The 26,049-nt window shown below is 34.3% G+C and overlaps 2 protein-coding genes across 4 annotated transcripts in view; one reads left to right on the top strand and one right to left on the bottom strand.

Moving 5' to 3' along the window:
- The window catches only part of LOC149796708 (ragulator complex protein LAMTOR1-like), a 29,888-nt gene extending 27,514 nt beyond the window's left edge, over positions 1–2,374 (bottom strand). For both annotated transcript variants that reach the window (XM_089961338.1, XM_089961339.1), the window contains exon 1: positions 2,261–2,374. In XM_089961338.1, coding sequence (XP_089817464.1) covers positions 2,261–2,311 — 51 coding nt within the window. In that variant the 5' untranslated portion in view covers positions 2,312–2,374. The remainder of the gene's footprint in view (positions 1–2,260) is intronic.
- A 355-nt stretch (positions 2,375–2,729) lies between these two features.
- The window catches only part of LOC149796707 (asparaginyl-tRNA synthetase-like), a 69,620-nt gene continuing 46,300 nt past the window's right edge, over positions 2,730–26,049 (top strand). Inside the window, exons 1-5 of one of the 2 annotated variants that reach the window (XM_089961336.1) lie at positions 2,730–2,922; positions 15,655–15,761; positions 19,789–19,912; positions 21,168–21,308; positions 23,874–23,954. In XM_089961336.1, the coding sequence (XP_089817462.1) occupies positions 2,752–2,922; positions 15,655–15,761; positions 19,789–19,912; positions 21,168–21,308; positions 23,874–23,954 (624 nt within the window). In that variant the 5' untranslated portion in view covers positions 2,730–2,751. Of the gene's footprint in view, positions 2,923–15,654; positions 15,778–19,788; positions 19,913–21,167; positions 21,309–23,873; positions 23,955–26,049 lie in introns of those variants that run through there. The other variant, XM_089961337.1, reaches the window with a different exon arrangement.

Below are 26,049 nucleotides of genomic sequence, written 5' to 3'. Positions count from 1 at the left end.
TTCACAATGTTACTTTTGGGCAATAAAGTTGAAAACTATCACCCTCTACCTTGCATCCCTGTTAATCGTTTAAAACAAGTATACAATACACCAATTCCAAGCAGTACCAACACAACATACAACATACAACGTTAACCTGATCGATGTACCCAGACAATGGACCTGGGTAAAACACATCATTAGTTTCATGATCGATAATTTAAAGCAATGCGATGGAAGCCAGGAATGCAAAAAATTCTTAAAAAGAAATATTTTGAACAAAATGAAACTATCACAACACTTTCCTCAATATCAGTATACATGTATTTTAATTTGTTTCATTAAGGAAACATTCTTCAAGCTAATCTGATTTAGGCATTTCTGGCTTCCATCACATTCCAACCAGTGGAATGGAACATGAAAGTGTATCCATTTGCTACTGTAAAATTTTGATTTCATCAGGATAACAACAACAAATAAGTATAATCAATTAGATTTAATTTGTGGAAGAGTCTCAATATTGGCTGCCAAATGTGTGAGAAAAGCTATCAATCATTCATCCTTATAATGCTTCCACTTAAGTCACTAATTGGATTAACTTAAAGTATATTTCTTTAACGAAATAAAAAAAAATGTAATAAAGCTGAAGAAACTAGAAAGTGTGTAGATAGATTCATTTTGTTCAAGAGTCTAAAAATCCTTTTAACCAATTCTGGTATTCCTGCGTTCCATTGCATTTCAGATAACTGAAATGTAGGCCAATGGAACTTGAAATCAGGTCCATTTGCTTGTGTGAAGATTTGAATTTCTATAAAAAAAGACATCAGAGACTGATTAAAACATTACGACTTTTAATTTTTTGAAAAGTGATAATCTGGGCTGCCAAGTGTTTGAGATATTCCTGAAAGTATGACCAATCAATCTGATGTTAATCAACAAAGGAACGCAATACATAGTGCCGTTATTTTGGAAGTAAGACCTCGACCATAAAAATATAAATATCAGGGTCGATGTCTTACGTTGTAAGATTACCCCAAGTCCTATAAAGTAACACAAATCACCCGATATTTATGTTTTGGGGGGGGGGGGGTCTAACTGCCTAACTAACAGCCCTGTGTAGCATGTTTTGATGTTGACTAACAGTGTAACAAAAGTCAAATTTTTTGAAATATCACACACAACTGGCAACCAATAATGATGCTTTTCTACAAAGTAAAGTTATAATGTTTTTGTCCGACTTTACTTACCCTGATGTCTTTTCTCTAATAAATTCAAATTGTCACAAAAGAAATGGACCTGTTTTCAAGTTTTGGTGACCTACATTTCAGTTGGCTGGAAAGCGATGAAAGCCGGTAATGCCTTTATCGGGTTAAAGTGAAATATTATTCTTTAACAAAATGAATAAAAATAAAGCATACATATTGGAACTGTAAGCAATGTTTCGTTTTGTTCAAGAAACAGTTTCCCCGCATGAACCTACTTCAACATACTTTGGCATACCTAGACTACTGTCGCATTGCAACAAATCTAAATGTATGTCAATGGAACATGAAAATGCTTCTATCTGCTAGTGTTGTATTTTCATTCCGCCAGGGTCAAGACAGCACAGCAAGTATATTAATCACACAAAAATTAGTGGAAGAGTGTAGATATAGGCTGCCAAGTTTGTGAGATATTCCTGAAAGTTTGACTACTCATTCCGATGTCAACCATCATCAGAACACGCTATATAAGGCCATTATTTGAGAAGTAAGACAAAGCACTAAAACAAAAATAACGTGCTATGTCTTACATTGTAGGACAAGGACTACACCAGTCCCCATCCCTCTATTACGATTTATAGTCTGTGTTAATTAGATGATTAAATATATTCTGACAAAGAGCTAGCATCCTTATGTTAGAGGTTACCGAGAGTTGACAAGGGGGAAACCCCACCCCACCCCAAAAAAACAGGGACGGTTGGGAAACCGGAAACAAACTACATTTCTTTTACGCGATAGTTAAAATCTGCCTTTACATAACTTGCACACAGGCTGTGCTGCAAAATTGTCATATCGTCTAAGTTTATACAATAAAAAGAAGACGAAACGTTGGCATCATCACCAATCAAGTATGTCCCGATGAACTATGAATCAAATGACCAGCGGAATCCGATTTTATAAAAGCAATGTACGAATGACAAGTTAACACAATGCTATGATGAACAGATTGCAAATACAAGCATTACTGACAGTACAAATGTGAACTATTAAGTATCATTTATTTGTATACTGGTTATTACCGTATAATCAGCCTCTTTATCGGCTCCAAAACAACTGTTGCAACACCCCATAATTTACTCAATTTGCACCCTCCATATCATGTGTTTCACATTTCTGAGCTTGACTTTTAATCACATGACTTCAATCACTATAACGCAGATACGTTATATGGTAATGTGAAACTAATAAATAAATTAAAATATAAGCGATTCGTAAATTAAATTTCTTAATTACAACTAGATAATTTTAACTGAAAAATTAATAACAAATAATGGAAGCATATGTCAATCTTCCGCCAAAGAGACCGATCATTTTGTTTTAGATGGCGGTACTTTGCACCTTTCATATACAGACTTTATTCAGTCATCAATCACGTTGGATCATATGCTGTGTTTATTCAGTATAATCACAATTAGTATGTAGTGCACTGAAACATTCCGATCGAACCGTCCCTGGGCTGAAACTAACCGTATTCGTATTAGCTCACAGGGATTCTCTGCGGTACTATAACATGGCTGCGCCCGTGAGAATGGTCAGGCACTTGCCGACAAATCTTCACAAATTTCTATTCCGTTCACAAAGATGTCGTCTCACATTTTCAAAATATTCAACAATCAAGCAGTCGATTAAAGACATTCTATACAGAGGGTCAGTTGGAAAATTTGGTGAAATAGAAGCTCAGGTAAAAGTAAAGGGCAAGTTACGTTAGTCCTACAATGTAAGACCCTACACCCTGATATTTATGTTTTGGGCGTCGAGGTCTTACTGCCCAAATAACGGCGCATTGTAGCGTGTTCCTAAGTTGATAACAGTGGACCGATAAGTCAGATTTTCAGGAAAATCTCATACACTTATCCAATAACTTTACGGCTGAACTCGAACAAGGCTTAAACCCTTGGTAACATAAACCCATATCTAACCCAATTATACCAAAATACACCCATAGCTAAGCCATATATACTATGATACACATATAGTCCTACGATATAAGACATTGCACATGTTGGTTTTGTTTTAGTGCTATGTCTTACTGTCCAAATAGCAGCCTTGTATAGCGATGTCAACAACATCGGAACGAGTAGTCAAAGTTTCAAGAATATCTTACACATTTAGCAGCATATATCGACACTTTTCCACTAATTTATGTGTAATTAATATACTTACTGTGCTGTCTTTATCCTGGCAGAATGAAAATATGGGCTTATTTTCATGTTCCATTGACATGTTTGAATTTGTTTCAATGCGACGGAAGAAGAGGTATGTCGAAGTATGTTTAAGTAGTTTCATGTGTCTGATAGGTTTCTTGAATGAAACGAATCGTTGCTTTACAGTTTCAATTGGCATAATATATTTTAATTTGTTTTGTTGAAGAATAATATTTCAGCTTAACCAGATTTCGGCATTCCTGGCTTTCATCGCATTCCAGCCAACTGAAATGTAGGCCAACAAAACTTGAAAACAGGTCCATTTCTTTTCTGACAATTTGAATTTATTAGAGAAAAGACATAAGGATAAGTAAAGTCGGACAAAAACATTATACCTTTACTTTGTAGGAAAGTGTCATTATTGGTTGCCAGTTGTATGTGATATTTCTGAAAATTTTACTTTCGTTATACTGTAAGTCAACATTAAAGCACGCTACATCATCCCTCACAATAAAATATTGGGTAGGACTAGATACACCCATATCGAAGACACCGCTCCGGTGGCCTATTGGTTAGAGCATCTGTCTCGGATGTGGGAGGTTGTGGGTTTCGATCCCCGGCCAAGTCATACCAAAGAATTATAAAAATGGTACTAACAGCTTCTGCGCTTGGCGCTCAGCATTAAGAGGTTAGTATTAGTACTGGTCGGCCCAGTGTTAGGATAATGTGATTGGGTGGGACATCATGCTACCTGTCTGCAGCATGATTTCCCAGTGCTAGACATCACTATAGTGCTAGCCACACTGCAGACATTGTAGTGATATGACTGAACAATTGGTAAAGCTACTTTAAAAATCCAAACCACACACACACACACACATACAAATGACTGAACAATTGGTAAAGCTGCACAAAAAATTGAAATCACACGTATCTTAGGGATACTCTGATACACAAATATCCAAGCCAAAGATACCCAAATACACCCATATTTTTAGCCAGGGATTCCCAAATATGTCCATACATGCATACAAACCAAGAATACCTAAATAAACCATCTACAGTAAAACCTGTCACGAGCGACCTCTGCTATGAGCGACCACCTGTCATTTCCAACCACAATCGTAATGCATGGATCGATTTTACTATATAAACGCTCTGTTATGAATGACCACCTGCTGTACATGACCAGAGACCGCAATTTCTTGGCAAAATATGCATTTTGACACTGCTATGAACGACCGCATCGCCAAAAAAGAAAAACGGATTGACACCACTGACCTTAACTTAATCCTTTGTAAACACTAGAGCTCAGGATAAATGTAGTATGCAGACAAAGTGCACATTAAATAACACTATAGTTGAACAACTATAAATCGAGATAAACACCTCTAACCATCATTTAATCCTTTGTAACAAAGACTGCATAAATAGTAAAGATTGCTCTAAAATAGTAAAGATTGCTTTATTTAAAAAGAATTTGTCTTGCTACAGTACCAGTTTTGTGAAATTTACAACTCCAGCGTACGGTGTCATTTGTAAAATGCAGTAAACCAGACTAAAGTACATGTCACTAACCGCCATTGTAGTGCCGAAGTCATGTGAATAGCCAGTAAGAGTAACATCAAAGGGAGTAATGATGGATATATGCAGTCAATTTAGAGGTTTGTATTTTTTCTTTATCTTTATGAAAACACAAAACGCCGGTAGTCCTTATGTCCCAGTGAGAAATCGTTTGAAAGGGCTTCATTGTAGGTTTGAGTACATCGTTTGTCTTTCCAGTTAATCCATAATGCCTGGAGGGTGAATGAGCTCATTGTCTTTAATACTAGTAAGTGTGAATCATTTCCGGATTTTTTAAAAATTATTTTTTATTTCTTTTGTTAGTGTTTCACCAAGCCACTGTCTGTTTACCTGGATGCAGATAGTCGCAACCTTTGTTTATCTAGCTATAACGCTGTTGATTTAAACTTCGTCTCAGAATAAATGTATTGTTTCTTGATGAGTTAATTATGTCTTTTGGTTTCATTCATTGGTACATAATATATATTTATTCCACATTTCCCCAAAACCTGATCAAAACTAATAGTCTTTATAACATCAACACTAATAACAGTGGCAGAACTTCCGCTGAAAAAAAGAAAAATTTTAACACTGGAAGAAAGGATTAATGTCATTGAAAGAAATGAAAAAGGGGAGACTGCTCGCAAAATAGCAGTCAGCTTAAGCGTTGGTAAAACGCAAGTTCAAAAAGTAATCAAAGACAAGGAGTCCATTAGAAATGAATGGCAGAAAGGTGCACAAGCACAGAGGAAATATTCCACGGCACGATGGACAATTTACGGAGATCTGAATGAGCGAGTATGGAAGTGGTTTTGTGTTGCAAGGAGTAAAAACATACCAGTAAGTGGAAAGTTGATTCAGGAAAAGGCAATAATTGTCTCAGCAGAACTGAATTATGATGACTTGGCTGCATCAAATGGATGGCTGGAGAGCTTCAAAAATAGATACAATATTACAGCAAGTGTGCTCAGTGAAGAATCAGCTGATGTGAATTTACAGACAGTTGATGACTGGAAAAAAAGACTACCGACCATCACAGAAGGGTATAACCTATGTGATATTTTTAATGCTGATGAAACAGGACTCTTTTACAGAGGACTTCCTGACAGGTCCCTAGTGGTGAAAGATGATGTTCGCAAAGGAGGGAAAAAAGCAAAGGAGAGGCTGACACTATTGTTAGCATGTAGTGCAACTGGAGAAAAACTGGACCCCTTAATTATAGGCAAATCGCGCAACCCAAGATGTTTTAGGTCATTTAATTTAATATCTGTGGGTGTTGCCTATGAATCCAACAGAAAGGCTTGGATGACATCAGACATATTTAGTAAATGGCTTGTAACTGTCAACAATAAAATGAAAAGGAAAAATCGGAACATTTTAATTATTGTAGACAACTGCAGTGCACACCCAGATTGTCAGTTTAGCAATGTAAAACTGGTCTTTCTGCCCCCAAATACAACATCTAAACTACAGCCTTGTGATGCAGGGATAATTCAGACTGTCAAAATTCATTATCGGAAGAAACTGCTGCGACAAATTCTTTCCAAAATGGATGAGTGCTCTACAGCAACTGAAATATCTAAGACTCACTGTTCTAGATGCCATTTTATGGATCAAGTCTGTGTGGGATGCTCTGTCTTCATACACCATTGAAAGGTGTTTTGCCAAGTGTGGCTTTTCTGTAAGTGTTGAAGCCATAATGCCAGAGAGTGAAGAGAGTGAACAAGATGTGCATCCATCAGTGGAACCTCTTCTCAATGGCATGACATTGGAAGAATATGCCAATATGGATCACAGTCTAGAAACTTCTAATGTAATCTCAGGGCCAGACTGGGAGAAGGATATTCTTCAGAGAGGTAAATCTGGTACTTCTCCAACTGCAGACAGTGATAGTGACAATGAGTCATCTGTTGGTGAAATTCTGCCTCATGTTATTTTACATTCTACAGTCATAGAACATTTAAAAGAGATTAAAGAATATGCTTTAAAACATGGTGATCCCAAAATTTTGCTTCTTTGCTCAGAAATGGAGATACATGTTCAGACCAAACAGCTGAGTAAAACATGTCAACAGAGAAGTATAGTGGATTTCCTAAAAAAACAAGTGAATAAGTGTATAGAATAAGATATATACATCATATCTAACTGTTCATTTTTTGTACATATTAATGTGATGTTGAAATATAAATTTTATTATATGCATGCAATATTTAACAAGATTTATGAATAAAGGATATGATACATGTACATTGTGTATGGGTATTATTTATTTTTCAACAATGCTAACTATTGACCCTGAAAACCAGTCCATTTTCACACGCCTCTTATGAGAGACCACCTGTCTTGAGAGACCGCTTTTAGGTGGCAGAAGGGGCGGTCTCTCATAACAGGTTTTACTGTACTGCCATGTACAAGCCAAGTTATTACTACTCTGTGGTCTTAAACTATGTTACAGAAAAGAGAGATAATCAACAAGTTTTGTAAAAATCCAACAAATAATTTTTTCCCTAGAAGAGAAAGTGAAAATTTAAAAAGAACTTACAGTATTGTGAATTAAATAGAAAATAGCCATAACAGATCTATCACAGGTCAAAATGTAGACAGTTTCAATTGAATTCTAGTGGTATTTAAATTAAATTACAATATTGAATTAGTTGATGTGCTTGTAGTCAAAAGTGTGCTAATGTGCCAGTGGCCTGAAATGTGGCTAATTGTTAACAGTCCTTTGATGTATCGCAATAATATAATCCAAAATGCCCTTGTCTGAATTCAATATAATTCCAGATTATTGTTTTAGTGCTGGAATATTATTGAGCAGTTTGTAATTCCAGTGAATAATAATTTTGAATAAATAAATCCAACCAAATTAAAAACTGAACACAACAATAATAATTATTCTGCTTCACATACTAAGGTAAGAATGAATAATTTTTCAAGTAAACAGCATTACTATAAGAAGCTAATGTACAATAATATAACCAGGATGTAGGTCAGTCTTCTCTATAAAACATTCAAAGTTGTCAACAAGTTTAGGAATTTCCAAATGGAAAATGGATGTCCCAGACTGAAATTAAAATAAATATATTTACCTCTATTAATATCGATCCAAATATTTAATCTTTAATCTTAGAGAAACATTAGTGTGATGTTTACAAAGTAAATGTCACTGGTCAAATACACCATTAACTTGATTGTGGACAAAGGTCAAGTACAAAATACATACATACAGAACATATAATTTTTGACAAAAGTAAATAAACAGTACAGATTAATTATACATAACAAAGTATACCCAATACACACATGTACAAGCCAAGTATACCCATATACAAACCAGGTATATCCAAGTACTGCTCAAATATGATCCTGAATGTTTCTTTGTACAATTGCCTTTTTTGCATGCTCATATGTATGGGAGCTGTAGCTGCACACCTGCACACAAGCAGCTCGGGGCATAGGATTACTTTTCCCTGGACTGAAGCAGCAGAGGAACATGGCAGCCCCAGGGCAACTGAGCAGTCCCTTTTAGGATTACACTACTTGCCCATGTAGCATGCGGAATGGGCTAGAAGTGTGCCCTAAATATTACCTGCTTCACCATTAACCCTGGTCAGCATACTGTGCCTGACACATATCACACGTTAGAGGTCAAAAATCCAACAAGACAAAGGTCACACCTCACCATCAGTGCCTGTAAAGTGCACAGAACTAATAGTGTGATGTATATTTAATTTGCTTTCTTTTTTAGTTTTAATTTTCTTATTACATGCTGTTGTATCATAACATTGTATGTTGGAATTGACCATGTCCAAAACTGAGTTTATTTCTGCTTGACACGAGTTGACTTTTTAAAATTTTATTCTGTGTAAACAACTAATACATTGCTAAATTATTATATATATATATATATATATATATATATATATATATATATATATATATATATATATATGTGGGATTAAAATCAGTATTATTATTAATAGAAGTATATATGTTTATTTGGGTCTATGTGTAGGTTTTGGAATTTCCTTAATGTATTTTATATCATCCAGGTCATGGTTTTTATTGTTAACATCAGAATCATTCTAGAAGGCTATTTTCCACTAGGTAATATTTATTTTCTTAAAAATGCTAATTGTGACCTGATGTCAAGTAGAGAACTATATAATCTTTTAACTGAGAGTTTTTTTTCAGTTGTGCTCTGAGAGTGTTTTTTTCAGTTGTGCTTTAAGACCTAGCACTTTCAAATAGTATAATTATACATTCTGTCCAGTATTTCATTTTTGGACTGGAAATTTTATTTCTTCAAATTATTGAATTCAAGTGATTATTTTCTCTGGAAATATAAAAGTACTCTGATAAAATTCTTGGATAGAGACATTCACTGGAATGTATAGTGAATTCAAAACTGAAATTATATTACTGTGACTCAACAAAAGACTTTTGATACATCACATCACATATAAGCAACCACAGATACATCACCACCTTCAGTTGGACTGATCAATAAAACAAAGCTGATAATAATAATAATAATAATAATAATAATAAAGACTCTATTTAGAGAAGGTAACTCAATTAGTTACAGAACTAATCTACCTTGAGGCCTTCTATCTGTTATGTACATTATATACAGTATATACAATATGATGTGAAGAGTCTGGCTTGACACTAAATAATTAAGTAATTTTAAAATTCAAAGTATCAAGCCTGGAACACATTCACAGGCATCAGTAAAAGCATAAACATATATAAAACATAAAATATAATCCTGCATTGAAAAATTCAGCTATGAAAATGATGTAAAATTGCAGAAAAGCAGGCGGTATTTTTTTTACTAGAACTGTTCAATTTTCTAAAGATTTCATCCATTTAAGACATTGATTGTGAAAAGACGCAATGCTAGGAGCCTGCCTTATGTCACTGGGAATGTTGTTCCATACCGGTGGACCAGTATATTGAAAACTTTTTTTAAACAATTCCTTCTTTGGCCTTGGTATAATGTAATTTTTTCTTCTTATGGACCTTAAATTTGGAGTGCCATCAGCATCTCTTTGGTGAAAGATATTGCTTAGATAGACAGGAATGTCTTTTCTGGATACTTTATACATCAATTTGGCCTTTCTAAGAAATATTCTTTCATGTATTGTTAAAACCTTTATATTATTCATTGCATCCTGAAAATTGTCTATACTTTGATCTAGAATTAAATGGCAAGCCCTCTTTTTGAGTCTTAAAAGTGTTGTTATGTTGAATTAGAGGTATTACCCCAAATTATATTACAGTAGTCCAGATATGGCTGAATATAACTTTTATAAAAGATGACCCTATACTGAAGAGGAATGTATGTTTTGATTTTCCTCTGTAGCCAAAGATAAGAGTCAACCTTTTTTGAAATATGTTTAATGTGAATAGACCAAGTAAAATTGTTATCCACGAACACACCAAGAATTCTATGTTGAGAGGTCATATTGAGGCTCACATTGTCAAATAGAACCTGGAGTTTGTCGCTATCTAGCCTTACTTGTTTTTGTTGTGTTGTAACTAGTAGGGCTTTCATTTTTTCTGTATTTATGATCATACTGTTTTCCTTGCACCATACTTGAAGTCTGTTGAGAGCACCTTGTAAGTTATTTTCAAGTACTGTTTTGGTTTTACCAATCTCAGACAGTGTAGTATCACCTGCATAAAGGTCAGTGGAAGAAATTGAAGTTCCAATCTTAAGAGGTAAATCGTTGATAAATAGTTTGAATAACAGAGGCCCAAGGATAGAGCCTTGTGGTACTCCACAATTAATATTTTTACTTTCAGAAAGTTGACCATTTAAAGATACTTTTTGCACTCTATCGGTTAAGTAAGAAGTAAACCAGTTTAGGGAGTTTTCACTACATTGATAGATTTTTAGTTTTTCAAGCAAAATTTCATGGTCTACCAGATCAAAAGCTTTACGAAAATCAACCATAATGGTGCCTACTATTTCTCCTTGATCTAATGCTTTCAGCCATTTATCAAAGATACAAGTGCAGTTTCACAGGAGTGATTTGTGGCGAAAGCCAGACTGATTATCATGAATAAGATCGTAAGTGTTTGAGTAGTTGAGAAAAGAATCATGTACATGTTTTTCTGGTAATTTGGAGAGACAAGGAAGGATAGAGATGGGTCTGTAGTTATTTACATCATCTTTTGTTCCTGCTTTATGCAATGGTATAAGGGGCCCCGAGTGGCCGAGTGGTCTAAAGCGCTCACCGTTCCGGATCACTGCCATCTCACCTCTGTCTGCGAGGGTTCGAGTCCAAGGCTCGGCTTGCGTGGGCATGTGGGAAAGCCTGCCAGTAGCTTCTTGTGGGTCGGTGGTTCTTCCTGGGTTTTCCAGGGTTCTTCCTCCACCAGTTATACTGGCCGCAATGTATAGCCTATCTTGTGCTGAAAAATGGCGTTAAACCCTAGAACAACAACAACAAAGCAATGGTATGACCTTGGCAGTTTTCCATGTTTGTGGAAATTTATTAGACCTAATACTTTCATTGCAAATGAAAGCTATACTCTCTACAATTGCAGGTGCAGCTACCTTTAGTAGCCTTGGTCCAGTCATATCAAGTCCTGTAGCTTTACAGTCACCCATTTTTTTAATATATTTCAACACAAATTCAGGACTCATTTCAGGAATTTCAAACTTTATATTGTTTGGTAGTTTTTTAGCACAAAAATGTTTGAGTTCCAGATGATCAGATGAAGTTCTGGGTTCTTTAAGTTTTTCAGCAATTTGAACAAAAAAGTTGTTAAAAATATTTGAGATGTCAGCTGGATTATCAGTGTAAATGCCATCATGATTGAGGGATAAAATTTTAGCTCTACTCTTACATTTGCCTGCACCAAACCCTGTAAACACTTTCCAAATAGCTTTGGGATTATTTTGGTTTTCATCAAGCACTTTTTTATCGTGCGCTTGTTTGGCTTGATGTATCATTTTATTAACTTTATTCCTCCAAACTCTATATTCAGTTTGATTTCCTACTGATTTTAGTTGGTCTCTTTGCTTTATTGCTTCTAAAATTTCTGGGGAGATCCAGCCTGGCTGGTGGTCTTTCTTTATCCTGTGTGTTTTTAAAGGGGCATGCTTGTTCACTATACTGATTAACAGATCTGTCCAAGTATCTAAAACATCATCAGTATCTTCAAAGATATGGACTGTATTCCATGGAATCTGTTTCAGATCTTCTAGGAATTTAACAGTATCAAAGTTTTGAAAGGATCTGTAAGTAATGGATTTATGGATACTATTTTTTGTTGATTTGCCATTGACTTTACGTGTTAGAAAAATTGCAAAGTGGTCACTTATACCAATCTTTGGAACCATTACTTCCAAAACATTTTCTTTTGTATTGGTATAAATATGATCTATAAGTGTTTTAGAGGTAGATGTTACTCTGGTGGGTTCATTTACTAGTTGCTCCATACCTAATGAAGCAATAAAATTCATCTAATTCACTTTTATTTGATCATTGAGAAGGTCTCTATTTATATCACCTAGAATGTAAAATTCCTTATCTTCTTTTGAAATTTTATCTACTTGAAGTTCAAAATATTCACACCAATCAGTATGTGATGATGGGGGTCTGTACACAAAACCTCCTAAATAGGGCTTAGCTTTTTCTGGAGTGATCTGTAGCCAAATGGATTCTATTTCCTGTATTTCTAGGTCTTCCCATCTTTTACAAATAGTATCGGTTCTAGCATACACAAAGAGCCAACCGCCACCTGTTTTCCTACCCTTTCGATAAGGTTTGTCGTAGCCATTGATATACAAGAAATTTTCACCCTGATTTTCTGTTAACTTTGTTTCTGAGAGCCCAAATAAATGGATATTATTATTTGGAGAGGTTAGCAGTAACTTCACTTGATCAATCTTTCCACGAAAACCCTAATATTTAAATGACCTATGTGTAAACCTTTGCTAGAAACTCCTAAATTCATGAGATTAATATTAATGCTATTAGAGGCACTCAAGGAGACATTAAAAGTATTAAAACTATGTTCACAGTGATCATCATTACAACTATCATTAGTGTATAACAAATTAGTTTTTCTACAACTGCATTTTCTGCTTTTATAATCATCGTATAAATCTGAACTATCAGTCATATTTGAATCTGTACAATTAGCTGGTAAGTTTTCACATTCAGAACATGCATCAGCAAGAGGATCAAATCTGTTTTAACAAGGGATGCCTGGTATATATGACAGTCCTTGATAAATAGATTGGTCCTCCCCCTGAATAGAGTCTTCCTGTGGAGTTGAGATGGCCTCATTGCCCTTTTCCTATTCTATAAATCTATTGTGAGTTTTGGCTTTGTGTCCAAAGCTACCACACTGATGGCATTGTATTGGCTGTCTGTGCCTGCATTCCTGTGGTGAATATTTGATCTCACCACAGTAATCACTTCCCAAAGTGTATTGACTGGTGCTGTTTTGACCTACACTGGGTTTATAGGGACGGATGAAGTTTGTAATGTGGCTGTAAGACCAGACTACACAAATGACAGCATTTATATTTTTTGCCAGTTTTTCCACCCCTTTGGTAGACAGGTGAATATTATCTCTTTTTCCAAATAAATGTTGCATCACTTGCCCCTCTTTATCCAGGAAACTCATGTAATTGTAAACAATATCACACTTCCATTCACTTGCCAGTCTTCTGATGACCTTATTGATATCTAACACATCACAATCTCCCCTGGGGGCCATTTCACACAGTGCAACCTGACAGCTTTGATTTTGCTTATGGATGTGTGTAAGTAATTGGTCATATAGTTCTTCAAAAAGTTCTACATCAGTCCCTTCACTGGCATTGTTCCCTCCAATATAGAGGACTATTTTAGTAAACTTGGAGAGATCATATATTTTTATATCTTCCAGTATTGTCTGTATTTTGGCACCTGAAATGGCATGCTTTCTAACACAGTGCCTCAGCCCTCTGTTGTTATTTCCATGTAAAATGGAACTACCAATAAGGAGGATGTTATTTCTGCTGGTAGAAGACAAAGTATTATGTTTACTTTGTATTGATGTAGGTAGTCTGTATGGTGCTTTATTACTCTTAACTTTATCAGTTCTGGCTGAGTTAGTGGCAGAGTTGGAAACTGCTTTGGGTTTTCTTTTGGTAGTACTCCATGTGTCTGTACACTTTTACTTAGAGAAATAGGTTTAGGGCCAATTGTTTGTGAATGTCTGCTGATAATCAAAGATTTCTCTCTCTGGGCAGCTACTTTAACCTTCTCATTTATTAGCTTGTCAATTTGATTTTACTTCTTGCCCACTTGCTTCTGGAGTGTTTGTATTACAGTCAGCAGCAGGTCAGTATTACACATACATGGAGAGAGCTGTCTATGATCTCTAGTAGGGCCCTCTGTAGGTGGCATAGGGGTCATAGTCATTGGAGTGCTATTCATTGCAGGAACCCTAGAAAGTGGGTCAGCTCCTTCATCAGACGATTCCTGGTTTCTATGACTACAACTCTCATTTGAGTCCACTATATCTGATAAACATGTGGAATTGAAACTATCCTCACCGGTAGGGGATTCTAAAATTAGATTAGTAACCATTCTGATGAAGTTCTTATCTTTCCATTTCATTGACCCTAAACCCCTAACTTCTATTAGACTTTCAGTACAATTAAAAAATAAGTACACATTTTAGTCCATCAGCATGTGTTGTAATAGTAAACTTGGACTGGGATGAATCAAATGTGAATTCCTTTTTAATTTGTTCCAGGAACTGATGGAAAAATCCAGTTGTCAAAAATGTTATTGTGAAATTGGTTGAATTTAAATGTTTCACATTGTAGATGATGCCCTCTAAATAGTCCTTAAAGGTCTTGCTCAACATCAGAGAATCCTTCAAATGAAAATTGTTCCAAGTCAGAAGAGTGTGAGAAAGTTGACTTTATGGCAATAGGCATCAGCTTATTCTACACCAGTTATTACACCAAATCCCTTGAATGTTGAGCTGTAACTATAGTCAAAGATATAATGCCTGATGTTAAATTGCTTTAAAAAATAATAATAAAATACTAATAATTATTGAATCTGAATGTTAGAGACATAGAAGATATTATTACTCCTTTATTCCTTGAAATTTGGAATGAATACACCAACATCAAGGAGTAAACCTATTCTTTTGAATAGCCATGACATTCTTCGTTGTCTTTCTTTTTTTCTGCACATATATTACTACAAACTCCCTTTCAAGCTGCTAAGAGGACATAATAACCCTACTCTCTTCAGCATCAATACATAAGGTGACTGATTGGTCTATGGCACTTGCCTTTACAAATGACCAACACCTTACCTATGTCTGCATTGGTTCTAGTCTTGGGCTTAGTCAACATGGATACATGAAAAAACTTGACATCAGTTTCCCATATGTCAGTGGTTCTTCCTGGGCTTTTTACCAGGTTCTTCCTTCACCAAATATACTGGCTGCCTTATCTTATGCAGAAACATTGTCTTAAACCTACAACAACAACAAACCTATAATAACAAATTCTCAGCATCAGCAGGAGGTGTCTTTTACTTATATATTTTATGTCTTAGATTAAATTGGTATTCAAAGTTTATGCTTAAAATTCTGATACCATGTCAACTCATTATGTTTTATGTATTGTGATGTATGATGGTAAACAAATTATTGATAACCTCTTTTAACAGGGATGGATCAAGTTTGCCAGGGAACAGAAACATATTGTATTCCTTCATATTAATGATGGGTCAACATTAACAAATCTCCAGGTCATCCTAAACCCAGCACAGATAAGGTATCATACTTGTGGAGTGAGTAGCAGATTGTGTTGCTTGTATTTTGTATTTATTACCCGTACATAATATGACAAAAAATAATTAAGTCTTTCATTTTATATAAATGAAGATCACAATATCATAGCATTGTCTGTTGGCATTACTTATATACTAAGTAATTGCCTTCATTATCCTACCATCCTCTGTTGAAATTACTTTAATTGGTAACTACCCACATTATCGTATCATTGTCTGTTGGCATTACTTATATAGGTAATTGCCCACATTATCATACAATTGTCTGTCGGCATTACTTATATAGGTAATTACCCACATTATCCTACCATTCTCTGTTGACGTTATTTTAATTGGTAACTACCCAGTACATTATCATACCATTGTCTGTTGGCATTACCTTGCATAGGTAATTACCCACATTATCATACCATTGTCTGTTGGTATTACTTATATAGGTAATTACCCACATTATCATACCATTGTCTGTTGGTATTACTTATATAGGTAATTACCCACATTATCCTACCATTGTCTGTTGGTATTACTTATATAGATAATTACCCACATTATCATACCATTCTTGGTTGACATTACTTTAATTGGTAATTATCCACATTATCATACCATTGTCTGTTTGTATTACTTATATAGGTAATTATCCACATTATCATACAATTGTGTGTCGGCATTACTTATATAGGTAAATACCCACATTGCAATTGATAAGAACCTTTAGATTCATCATGCATTTTTTAAATTTTCTTTTGTATGCCACTTTATTCATTTGTCTGAAATGCAGGATGGTTCTTTTCTGCTTGATAGAAATTCCATCTCTGTCTTCCCCTCTTTTCTCATTCTCTCACCAGAAGTCATTTTTAAAGGAATCACACGTGTAAATATTTTCATACTTAAGAGGAACACGAAAACTTCCAAATATATAAATAAATCTAGTATAATAAATGTAATAACTATTGCCATTGTATGGAGATCAGTCACTGTTTTACGGATCATAAGAATATATCTCGTGATGAATCAGTGACTTAACCCATCTTTAGGTCAAACTGACAACAGGTATATGCTGACTGGCTGGTGATCAATACTCTGATTTTCCAGTTATGAATAGTTGTATAATCACTATCATTTACACTCACTTGTCTGTGCTTTAAAGTCTAACATCATTATGGTTGTCTTTATATAACATGTAAAAATTGTACAGTCCAACACCAAGGGGATTGTCCCTATATAACTTGTACAAATTGTACAGTCCAACACCAAGGTGATTGTCCCTATATAACTTGGGCAAATTGCAACAGTCCAACACCAATGAGATTTGTCCTTATATAATTTGTACAAATTGTACAGTCCAACACAAATGTGGTTGTCCTTATATAACATATACAAATTGTAACAGTCCAACACCAAGGTGATTGTCCCAATATGACTTGTACAAACTGTAACAGTCCAACACCACTGTGATTGTCCTTATATAACTTGTACAAATTGTAACAGTCTAACATCAATGTGATTGTCTTTATCTATATTGTACAAATTGTACAGTCCAACACCAATGTGATTGTCTTTATATATATTGTACAAATTGTAACAGTCCAACACCAAGGTGATTGTCCCTATACAACTTGTACAGATTGTACAGTCCAATACCAAGGTGATTGTCCCAATATAACATGTACAAATTGTAACAGTCCAACACCACTGTGATTGTCCTTATATAACTTGTACAAATTGTAACAGTCTAACATCAATGTGATTGTCTTTATCTATATTGTACAAATTGTACAGTCCAACACCAATGTGATTGTCCTTATATAACATGTACAAATTGTAACAGTCCAACACCAGTGTGATTGTCCTCATATAACATGTTCAAATTCTAAAAGTTCAACACCAGTGGGATAGTCCTTATATAATATGTACCAATTCTAACAGTCAAACACTGATGTGATTGTCTTTATAGAACTTGTACAAATTAAACAATTCAATACCAGTGTGGTTGTCCTTATATTACATGTACAAATTGTAACATTCAGAACCTTGTCATTTCTCATCCACTTTTTTAATATATTTCCCAGATAGCATAAAGTCATCCCTGCCCTAATGGTCACTGTTATTTGGCAGTCACTTGGTCTCATTGGCTAATCCTTTTTTCCCCAATAGATATAGCAACAAAAGTCATGTATTAAATGGTTGCCTGCATTCCATAATTAGCAGCCAGGTGTTAACTGAACCAAAAATTGTTTTTTTTTTACTGCTTTAAGCAGTCAGTTAAGCATATCAGCAATTCAAATGAAGCATGTTTTCCCACTCAAGTATTGTTGACCATTCAAAGGAAGCATGTTTTCCCACTCAAGTATATTGACCATTCAAATGAAGCATATTTTCCCACTCAAGTATGTTGACCATTCAAATGAAGCATGTTTTCCCACTCAAGTATGTTGACCATTCAAATAAAGCATGTTTTCCCACTCAGGTATGTTGACCATTCAAATAAAGCATGTTTTCACATTCAGGTGATGACAATCCTAAATGTTTCATCAGAAGATTTAAATAATTTTTTTATATCATATTTGCTTTAGTTTATCAAATTAGACTTAGTCAATACTGTCTATCATTCTTTACTGCATAATAATATTGGATTCAGAGTAATCTTTCCTACATACTTTCTATAACATCAATTCAGTTTTTTAACACTGCACATTTCTTTCATATAAGTGGATTTTAATAATTTTAAAAATATAAAAAAAATGTTCAGGTGTTATAATAGTATGGAATAGTCTGTATAAATCCTTAGAGTTAAATGAATTGTTGTTAAAGAAAAGGTAATAATCACAGTGTACATACATGTTCTTCATTCAGTATCCATCCTTGCTAGGCATAAAAATGCTGTCTACTATTTAAACCTAAGGTTACTCTTTTTAAACGATGTGTAGATAATGGACCAACACTACTTTTTGTTGGTTCAGAGTCTTAAAGGAACTCTGAGCCAGATTCAGCAAAATTAATAACTGAAGATGAAAACCCACACACATTTGGTAGTCAATATGTGTACATGATAGACATAGTGTTTCAACTTACATGGCATTACAGGTGTTTGAACAAAGGTACCTTGTCATTCATTGGGTTGGCACTTTCTATATCTGGCCATTGCTCTGTTACTTTCTGAGATGGCAGACTACTGCTGCAGTATAAAAGAAGTTGAGATAGCTGCTTCCTTGCTGTGTAATTAAGCAAAAATGAAAACTAGTGGCAAGTATAAAGAAATCTCTAAATTAAACCATTTTCCACTAGAATTTATAAATGATACATTTATAATATGAAATCTTTGAATAGAAAAATAGGCCTTTTGCCTATAATAATAATAATGTGGGTGTGATTAGGATTTTTAACATAGCTTTAACAGTCTTTCATTCTTATCGCTACGATGTTTGCTGTGTGGCAGTTTATAGTGATGTCTAGCACTGGGGCATCATGCTGCAGACAAGTAGCATGATGTCCCACCCAGTCACATTATCCTGACACCAGGCCGACCAGTCCTAACATTAACTTCTTAATGCTGAGCACCAAGCAAGGTAGCTGTTAGTACCATTTTTGTAAGTCTTTGGTATGACTCTGCCGGGGATCAGACCCACGACTTCCTGCTTCCGAGGTGGATGCTCTAACCACTAGGCCACTGGAGCGGTCTTAATGATAATAATAATAATACTTGATAATAATAATAATGGTATTCAGTGCATAATAGTAATGATAATAATAATGGTATTCATTGTATTTTGCATCTTCAAGAACCAAGTTTAAAAGATGAACCTGCATAACCTATGTACAAAGATGAGTAGATCTTTTTCAATGGCTGACTACTATTGACATTTTTGACTATATGTTTAAACTTTATACTGATTTAAATCATGGGTGGTGGCAAAGAGATAAAACTGATTTAATTAAATGTATATTATAAAATTGGCAGAGATCTCCACCACTGCAATCAGTTGATCTTGTGATTTGTCTGTGTTTCAGTTCAGACATAAACTTTGGGAGCTGTGTATCCATCAAAGGGGAGCTAATGCCAAGTCCAGCCAAAGGACAATCTGTGGAACTAAAAGCTTCAGAAATTACAGTCCTAGGACAATGCGATGTGCTTGTAAATAACCCTATAAAGCCTTTTTTCTTTAATCTTACTTATTGTCATCCTGCTGTTATATTGATACTCCACCAATTCACAGTAGGAATGATTTCATACAGGTCATTCAGTAATGAAAATAAATCATTTATCCAATACTGTAAATTGAATATGATATATTAATGAGGAAGATCAAGATAATCCTAGCTACATTAGGTCTGGGTGCAGGAGCAGAACAACAGCTTATCTCCCCATGCTGAATTTTATGTAAATACAAACCTACTGCTGTGAGATCTCACTTTGATAAATGCTCAGATTTAAACAAATAAAGAGATAAATGACTAATAATCATTTGTGACCCTTTGAAGATTATAAGTAATTTTTAACAGGTAGGTGCAAGAGCTTTAGATAAATTTCCATTCTTAATCATCCTTAAAATGAAAGCTGAATGATTATTTAAAAATGAATCACATTTGCACAGATTGAAAATCACACACTCATCTTTTCCAATAGAAACAGAAATCTATTATGTTGTTGAGTGAATTTTTCAGTATGACATTATCAGTTCAGGAACTGAGATCACATCAGTTTTCCACTGAAGAAATCCTGAATGGCTGATTAATGGCAGGTGTTTATCACTTAAGATTTTCCAAGGTCTTGTATCCTCATTGTCATTATCTTCACAGGATTGTTATTGTGCTTAGTAAAATGTACAAGAATTTTTCTGTTTCATTATTTAAAAACAAGTCAAAGCCCAGCCATTTTACATCCATTGTCTCCATGGCTTGATTGCACTACAGTGCACTCTGGTTAAAAGTGCTGGCCCATCAGATTAAATGTGTCATTATGAACTGCTTAGTAAGCATTGATTTCAGAACAGTGGACATCCATAAGGTAACTTTGTGATGTGTACTATTACTATAATAAATTCATAGTTTAAAAAAGAAAGAGTGTTGACAACAAAACTTCGGAGCAGTCCTATATTGAAGTAGGTCATCTTGTGGAACACCTGACTGTTATTTGACAAAATTTACCTATCTTCAACACATTTCATGTTTTATTTGACAAACTATTATAAAATCAGTCTTTTACAGCACATTTTCTATGGTTTAAATACAGATCTGCAGATTATTTTATACTTGTACAAATTAAAATAGTGCGGTATAAATTTATTACATACAACTTTATGTCATTCATGTTTTACATTGGGGTCACTGCATGGTCATTTTCAATACATTGTACATCTGTACCTGTAATTGATTGTTTTCTTCTTTAGGAATATCCAGTGAAAAAAGTCCCAAAACAGGACCCAGATTATTTACGCAGCATACCTCACCTGAGACCACGAACAGATTTTTTCATGTCCCTTCTGCGAATCAGAAATGCAGCCAATATGGCCATTCACAGCTATTTTCAGGTACTCTTTTAATAATTCAAGTATATTTCCCATCTTTAATCCTCATCCACATTTTCTGCCACCACAAAATCATGACAGTACCTACCATATGAAATCAATTAGAAATCGAGTCCAACTGCAAACTGCACAGACCCATATCTGTCAGTGCATTATGTGCCAGCACATCTGGGTCTGTACAGTTTGTTGGGAGTAATCATTAGAATAAAATGTTATGTATATTTGAATTAATTTTATCTGATTTAATACATATTTATTTCAATTTAATTGTTTGTTTGTCAGTTTTAGTTATTTATATTTTTCATTACATGCTATTGTAATGTAAATTTATTCACTAGAGATGATATCTTTTCCAGAAAATAGTTTGACCATAACTGTTTGTTTTAGTAAACACCAGGTATTGACCTAGATCCTGACCTTGATTCAAAATTAGTAGCAACCATGTAAATAAGTTCTATTTTTATTTTTAATTGATTGGTTGTTGTCGAGGTCATGATGGGACTACTGATTTTTTTATATTTCTTATAGAGTAAAATGGTTGGTTTTCATCAGGGCTACACTGGGTGTACTTGATCTTTAAAAAGTAAATAATTTTGACGAGGTTCTGGAACATGATCAAATGACCCCTTTTTTGCATTTTAGAATACAATATAACCTTTGTTTTGGAGAGATATTCTCAACAGTTGGGCTATTACTGTAACACTGGAAAGTGATTGTTGTGCCATTTGGGGTTATTTCAGATTATTTGGATTCAAAAGGATTAATTCTTTTTTCATGGAAAATATGTGTGCTCATATGAAATTCCTGAGCAAAGACAGCTCTTATAAAAATTTATTTTGGATTTCCAAAACCAGAGTGATAATTCTTGTTTCTATAAGGAACTGTAGACTTCAGCACTACAGGTTACAGCATACGTCATCGTCTTCGATCTTGGATTTTTCATCGGGATTCGAACTTGAAATCATTAGAACATTTTGTTATTAGGACTTCTAAAATTTTATTCATGGATTACTCTTGGATTATTTTTGGATTTGATTGTATAAAACCGTAAGTTCATAATTTTTCATTTTTACAGAATTTTTCCAAAGAAATAAATTATTGTATTTTTCAAACATTGTTTGTTTTCACTCTTTCTTGTGTTACTGTTTATTTGAGCCTAAGCATGTAACATAAGAAAAGAAACACAGACATTGATCTGCAGGTATATTATGCTATGGAAAATCAGGACCTTTCTTGTTTGCAGTTTGCCTGACTTATAAGTGAGTACATATGGTATTTATTTCACTTTCTGTGAATAACTTGAACAAATAATTATGTCAGTTTTATTTAAAGGAGAAATACATTTCTTTGTTCTTCACTGAAATGTCACTAGTGGCTAATCTAAGCACTTGATGATATTTACTACATGAAAAAGAAGTTTGACAGAAAGCATATCTTGGTATATTTCTGGTCAGTCCAAAAAAATTTTTGCAGGTCAGTACAATAAGCCAATGCTACATTAAGCCACATGCTACCAAATAAGATATTTACATAATCACTTTTCATGGTTATATTTGTGTACTTTTATGTGCAAGGTATACAAAATATTTATGAAATCACTGCCTTTTCTTTTTTGTTTTGTAAATTTAAAATCAAATTTTTGTTATGGTTGATCTCATTTCATTTGTCCACAACCAGGTCATATCTAGTTCATTGCTTTCTCAGAATCTACTTTGGTGAAATTGAATGGTGTCTTACATACTTAAAATGATTTTTTTAATTAAAAAATGTCTTTTAGTGAATATATAAGTGATGAGAAAACAGGTAAGATGCTTGTGTTGGATTGAAATGGATAAGATGCTTGTGTTGGATTGACAATAAATCAAAGAAGCTACAGTGGCTTCCAAATTCAAAACAGTGTTTCTTTAAAATTAAATAATAATCATCAAAGATTATGACAGTGAACATGTTTTGTAAAAGTAAGTAACACAATTTAAAGAGTCCTTTTTCAGCAAGGTCAATAAAATTAACATGTTGTGCAATTATGTGCAGTACACTTTGCTGACATTTTTTTATGTGCGAATCATCCAGTAATGGATACTTTAAAAAAAGAATTAATAGAACAATTTTATTAATTAGTTGCCTTGAGCCATTGAAATAAACAAAAAGTTTGTGTACCCTGTATACTCTTAGTCGAGTCCAACTACGTACTGCACAGACCCTTATCTGCTATCTCTTAATATGCTGGGAGATCTGGGTCTGTGCATTTTGTTATGGGTAATAATTGGAACTAACAACATAGACCCGGATCTGCAGTTGCAGTCAGGGTCTATGTTATTTGATTTTGGTTTTGACCTATAAGTGAGTACATATGGTACATATTCTTGTATAGAATATTCAAAGTTTTCATTGTACGGTTATCACTGTATTCATAGACATATTTGGAAAAAAATACAGTGAACTTTTTTTGTCATAGCCCTATTAGCAGATGGTAAAATTTAAGTATAATGTATTCCAATTCAAACCTTATTTTTAAATACATTACAATGATTTTGTAAAGGACCTCTCAACAATATTCTCTGTTTTTAGAAAGACGGTTTTCTATTCATACATACCCCAATTCTGACCTCCAATGATTGTGAAGGAGCAGGAGAGGTTTTCAAAGTGGAGGTAGGTATATATATATATATATATATATATATATATATATATATATATATATATATATATATATATATATATATATATATATATATATATATGCACACACATATTATACAGATCCTGAAGCTAGCAATGTTACCAGTGAAACGAAAATGGATAGCTAACAGAAAGCAGAATGAACACAGAATAATGAATAAAATTTGGCAAAAACAGACAGTGCAGATTCAAAGTACAGAATGATGCATGACAAATGAAAAGGAATTAAGATTAATGTATTTAATGAATCAATTAAAAACTCAGTTATTTTAAGGCAGCTGCTAAAATTTTGTGATCAAAATCCCTTTCCTATACTGATCCAGGATCAGATTCAGTACACTGACAGTTTTCATTGTTTACAAGCCATGATATACCATATGTACTCCCTTACGAGTCCAACTGCAAACTGCACAGAGCCAGATCTGCCACTGCATAATGTGCCAGCAGTTCCTGATCTGTGCATTTTGTAGGAGTAATCAGTAATACAAGCAGCTTAGACACTGATCTGTGCATTTTGTGAGAGTAGTCGGTAATACAAGAAGCTTAGACACTGATCTGTGCATTTTGTAGGAGTAATCAGTAACACAAGCAGCTTAGACACTGATCTGTGCATTTTGTGGGAGTAATTGGTAATACAAGAAGCTTAGACACTGATCTGTGCATTTTGTAGGAGTAATCAGTAATACAAGAAGCTTAAACACTGATCTGTGCATTTTGTAGGAGTAATGAGTAATACAAGCAGCTTAGACACTGATCTCTACATTTTGTAGGAGTAATCAGTAATTCAAGCAGCTTAGACACTGATCTGTGCATTTTGTAGGAGTAATCAGCAATACAAGCAGCTCAGACACTGATATGTGCATTTTGTAGGAGTAATCAGTAATACAAGCAGCTTAGACACTGATCTGTGCATTTTGTGGGAGTAATCGGTAATGCAAGCAGCTTAGACACTGATCTGTGCATTTTGTGGGAGTAATCAGTAATACAAGAAGCTTAAACACTGATCTGTGCATTTTGTAGGAGTAATTAGTAATACAAGCAGCTCAGACACTGAGCTGTGCATTTTGTAGGAGTAATCAGTAATTCAAGCAGCTTAGACACTGATCTGTGCATTTTGTAGGAGTAATCAGTAATACAAACAGCTTAGACACTGATATGTGCATTTTGTAGGAGTAATCAGTAATACAAACAGCTCAGACACTGATATGTGCATTTTGTAGGTGTAATCAGTAATACAAGCAGCTTAGACACTGATCTGTGCATTTTGTAGGAGTAATCAGTAATACAAGCAGCTTAGACACTGATATGTGCAGGAGTAATCATTAATCAGTAATACAAACAGATCAGACATTGATCTGTGCATTTCGTTGGAGTAATCAGTAATACAAGCAGCTTAGACACTGATCTGTGCAGCAGTAATCAGTAATCAGTAATACAAACAGATCAGACAATGATCTGTGCATTTCGTAGGAGTAATCAGTAATACAAGCAGCTTAGACACTGATCTGCAGGTGCATTATACCTCAGCAGAACAGGATCTTTGTTGTTTTCAATTGACTTGACTTATAAATAAGTACATATGGTAGTTCTTGTTGAGGCAGACATAAAAAACAACCAGAAGTAATTTGGCATCATCGATGCTGGTCATATTGATTCAGTCTTTATTTGTTTTGAAATGAAATAAAAATACAATTTGCTGACATTGACATACCCTAAAGCTGTATTTTTACACTTATTGCAGATTCAGTTATATTTTAATGTATTAATAATTCAGTGTTGTTTTGTGAATGTTATACATTTGCTGTTTTATGGTAATACACATTAAATAAGACAAGATATGAAGCTAGTGTTCTCTCCCTTTAAATAGTGTAGAGAATGGAAAGTATGAAAAGCAAATGCATGTCCATTTTGTTCCAAGTGAGCAAATAGAAAAGGAAACAACTGATGAAAGCAATTAAAGCAAAATCTTAGATTATAATGAAAGCATGAAGGTGATAAATTGCACGCAAGCAGAATGGTAATAATTCAGATGAAAAAAGTCAAATGAAATGCAGATTTGGTGAAG

This window comes from Sinohyriopsis cumingii, chromosome 6 (assembly GCF_028554795.1).
Source record: "Sinohyriopsis cumingii isolate HCF-2022 chromosome 6, ASM2855479v2, whole genome shotgun sequence".
Lineage (NCBI taxonomy): Eukaryota > Metazoa > Mollusca > Bivalvia > Unionida > Unionidae > Sinohyriopsis > Sinohyriopsis cumingii.
This window is presented reverse-complemented; position numbering and strand designations above follow the sequence as displayed.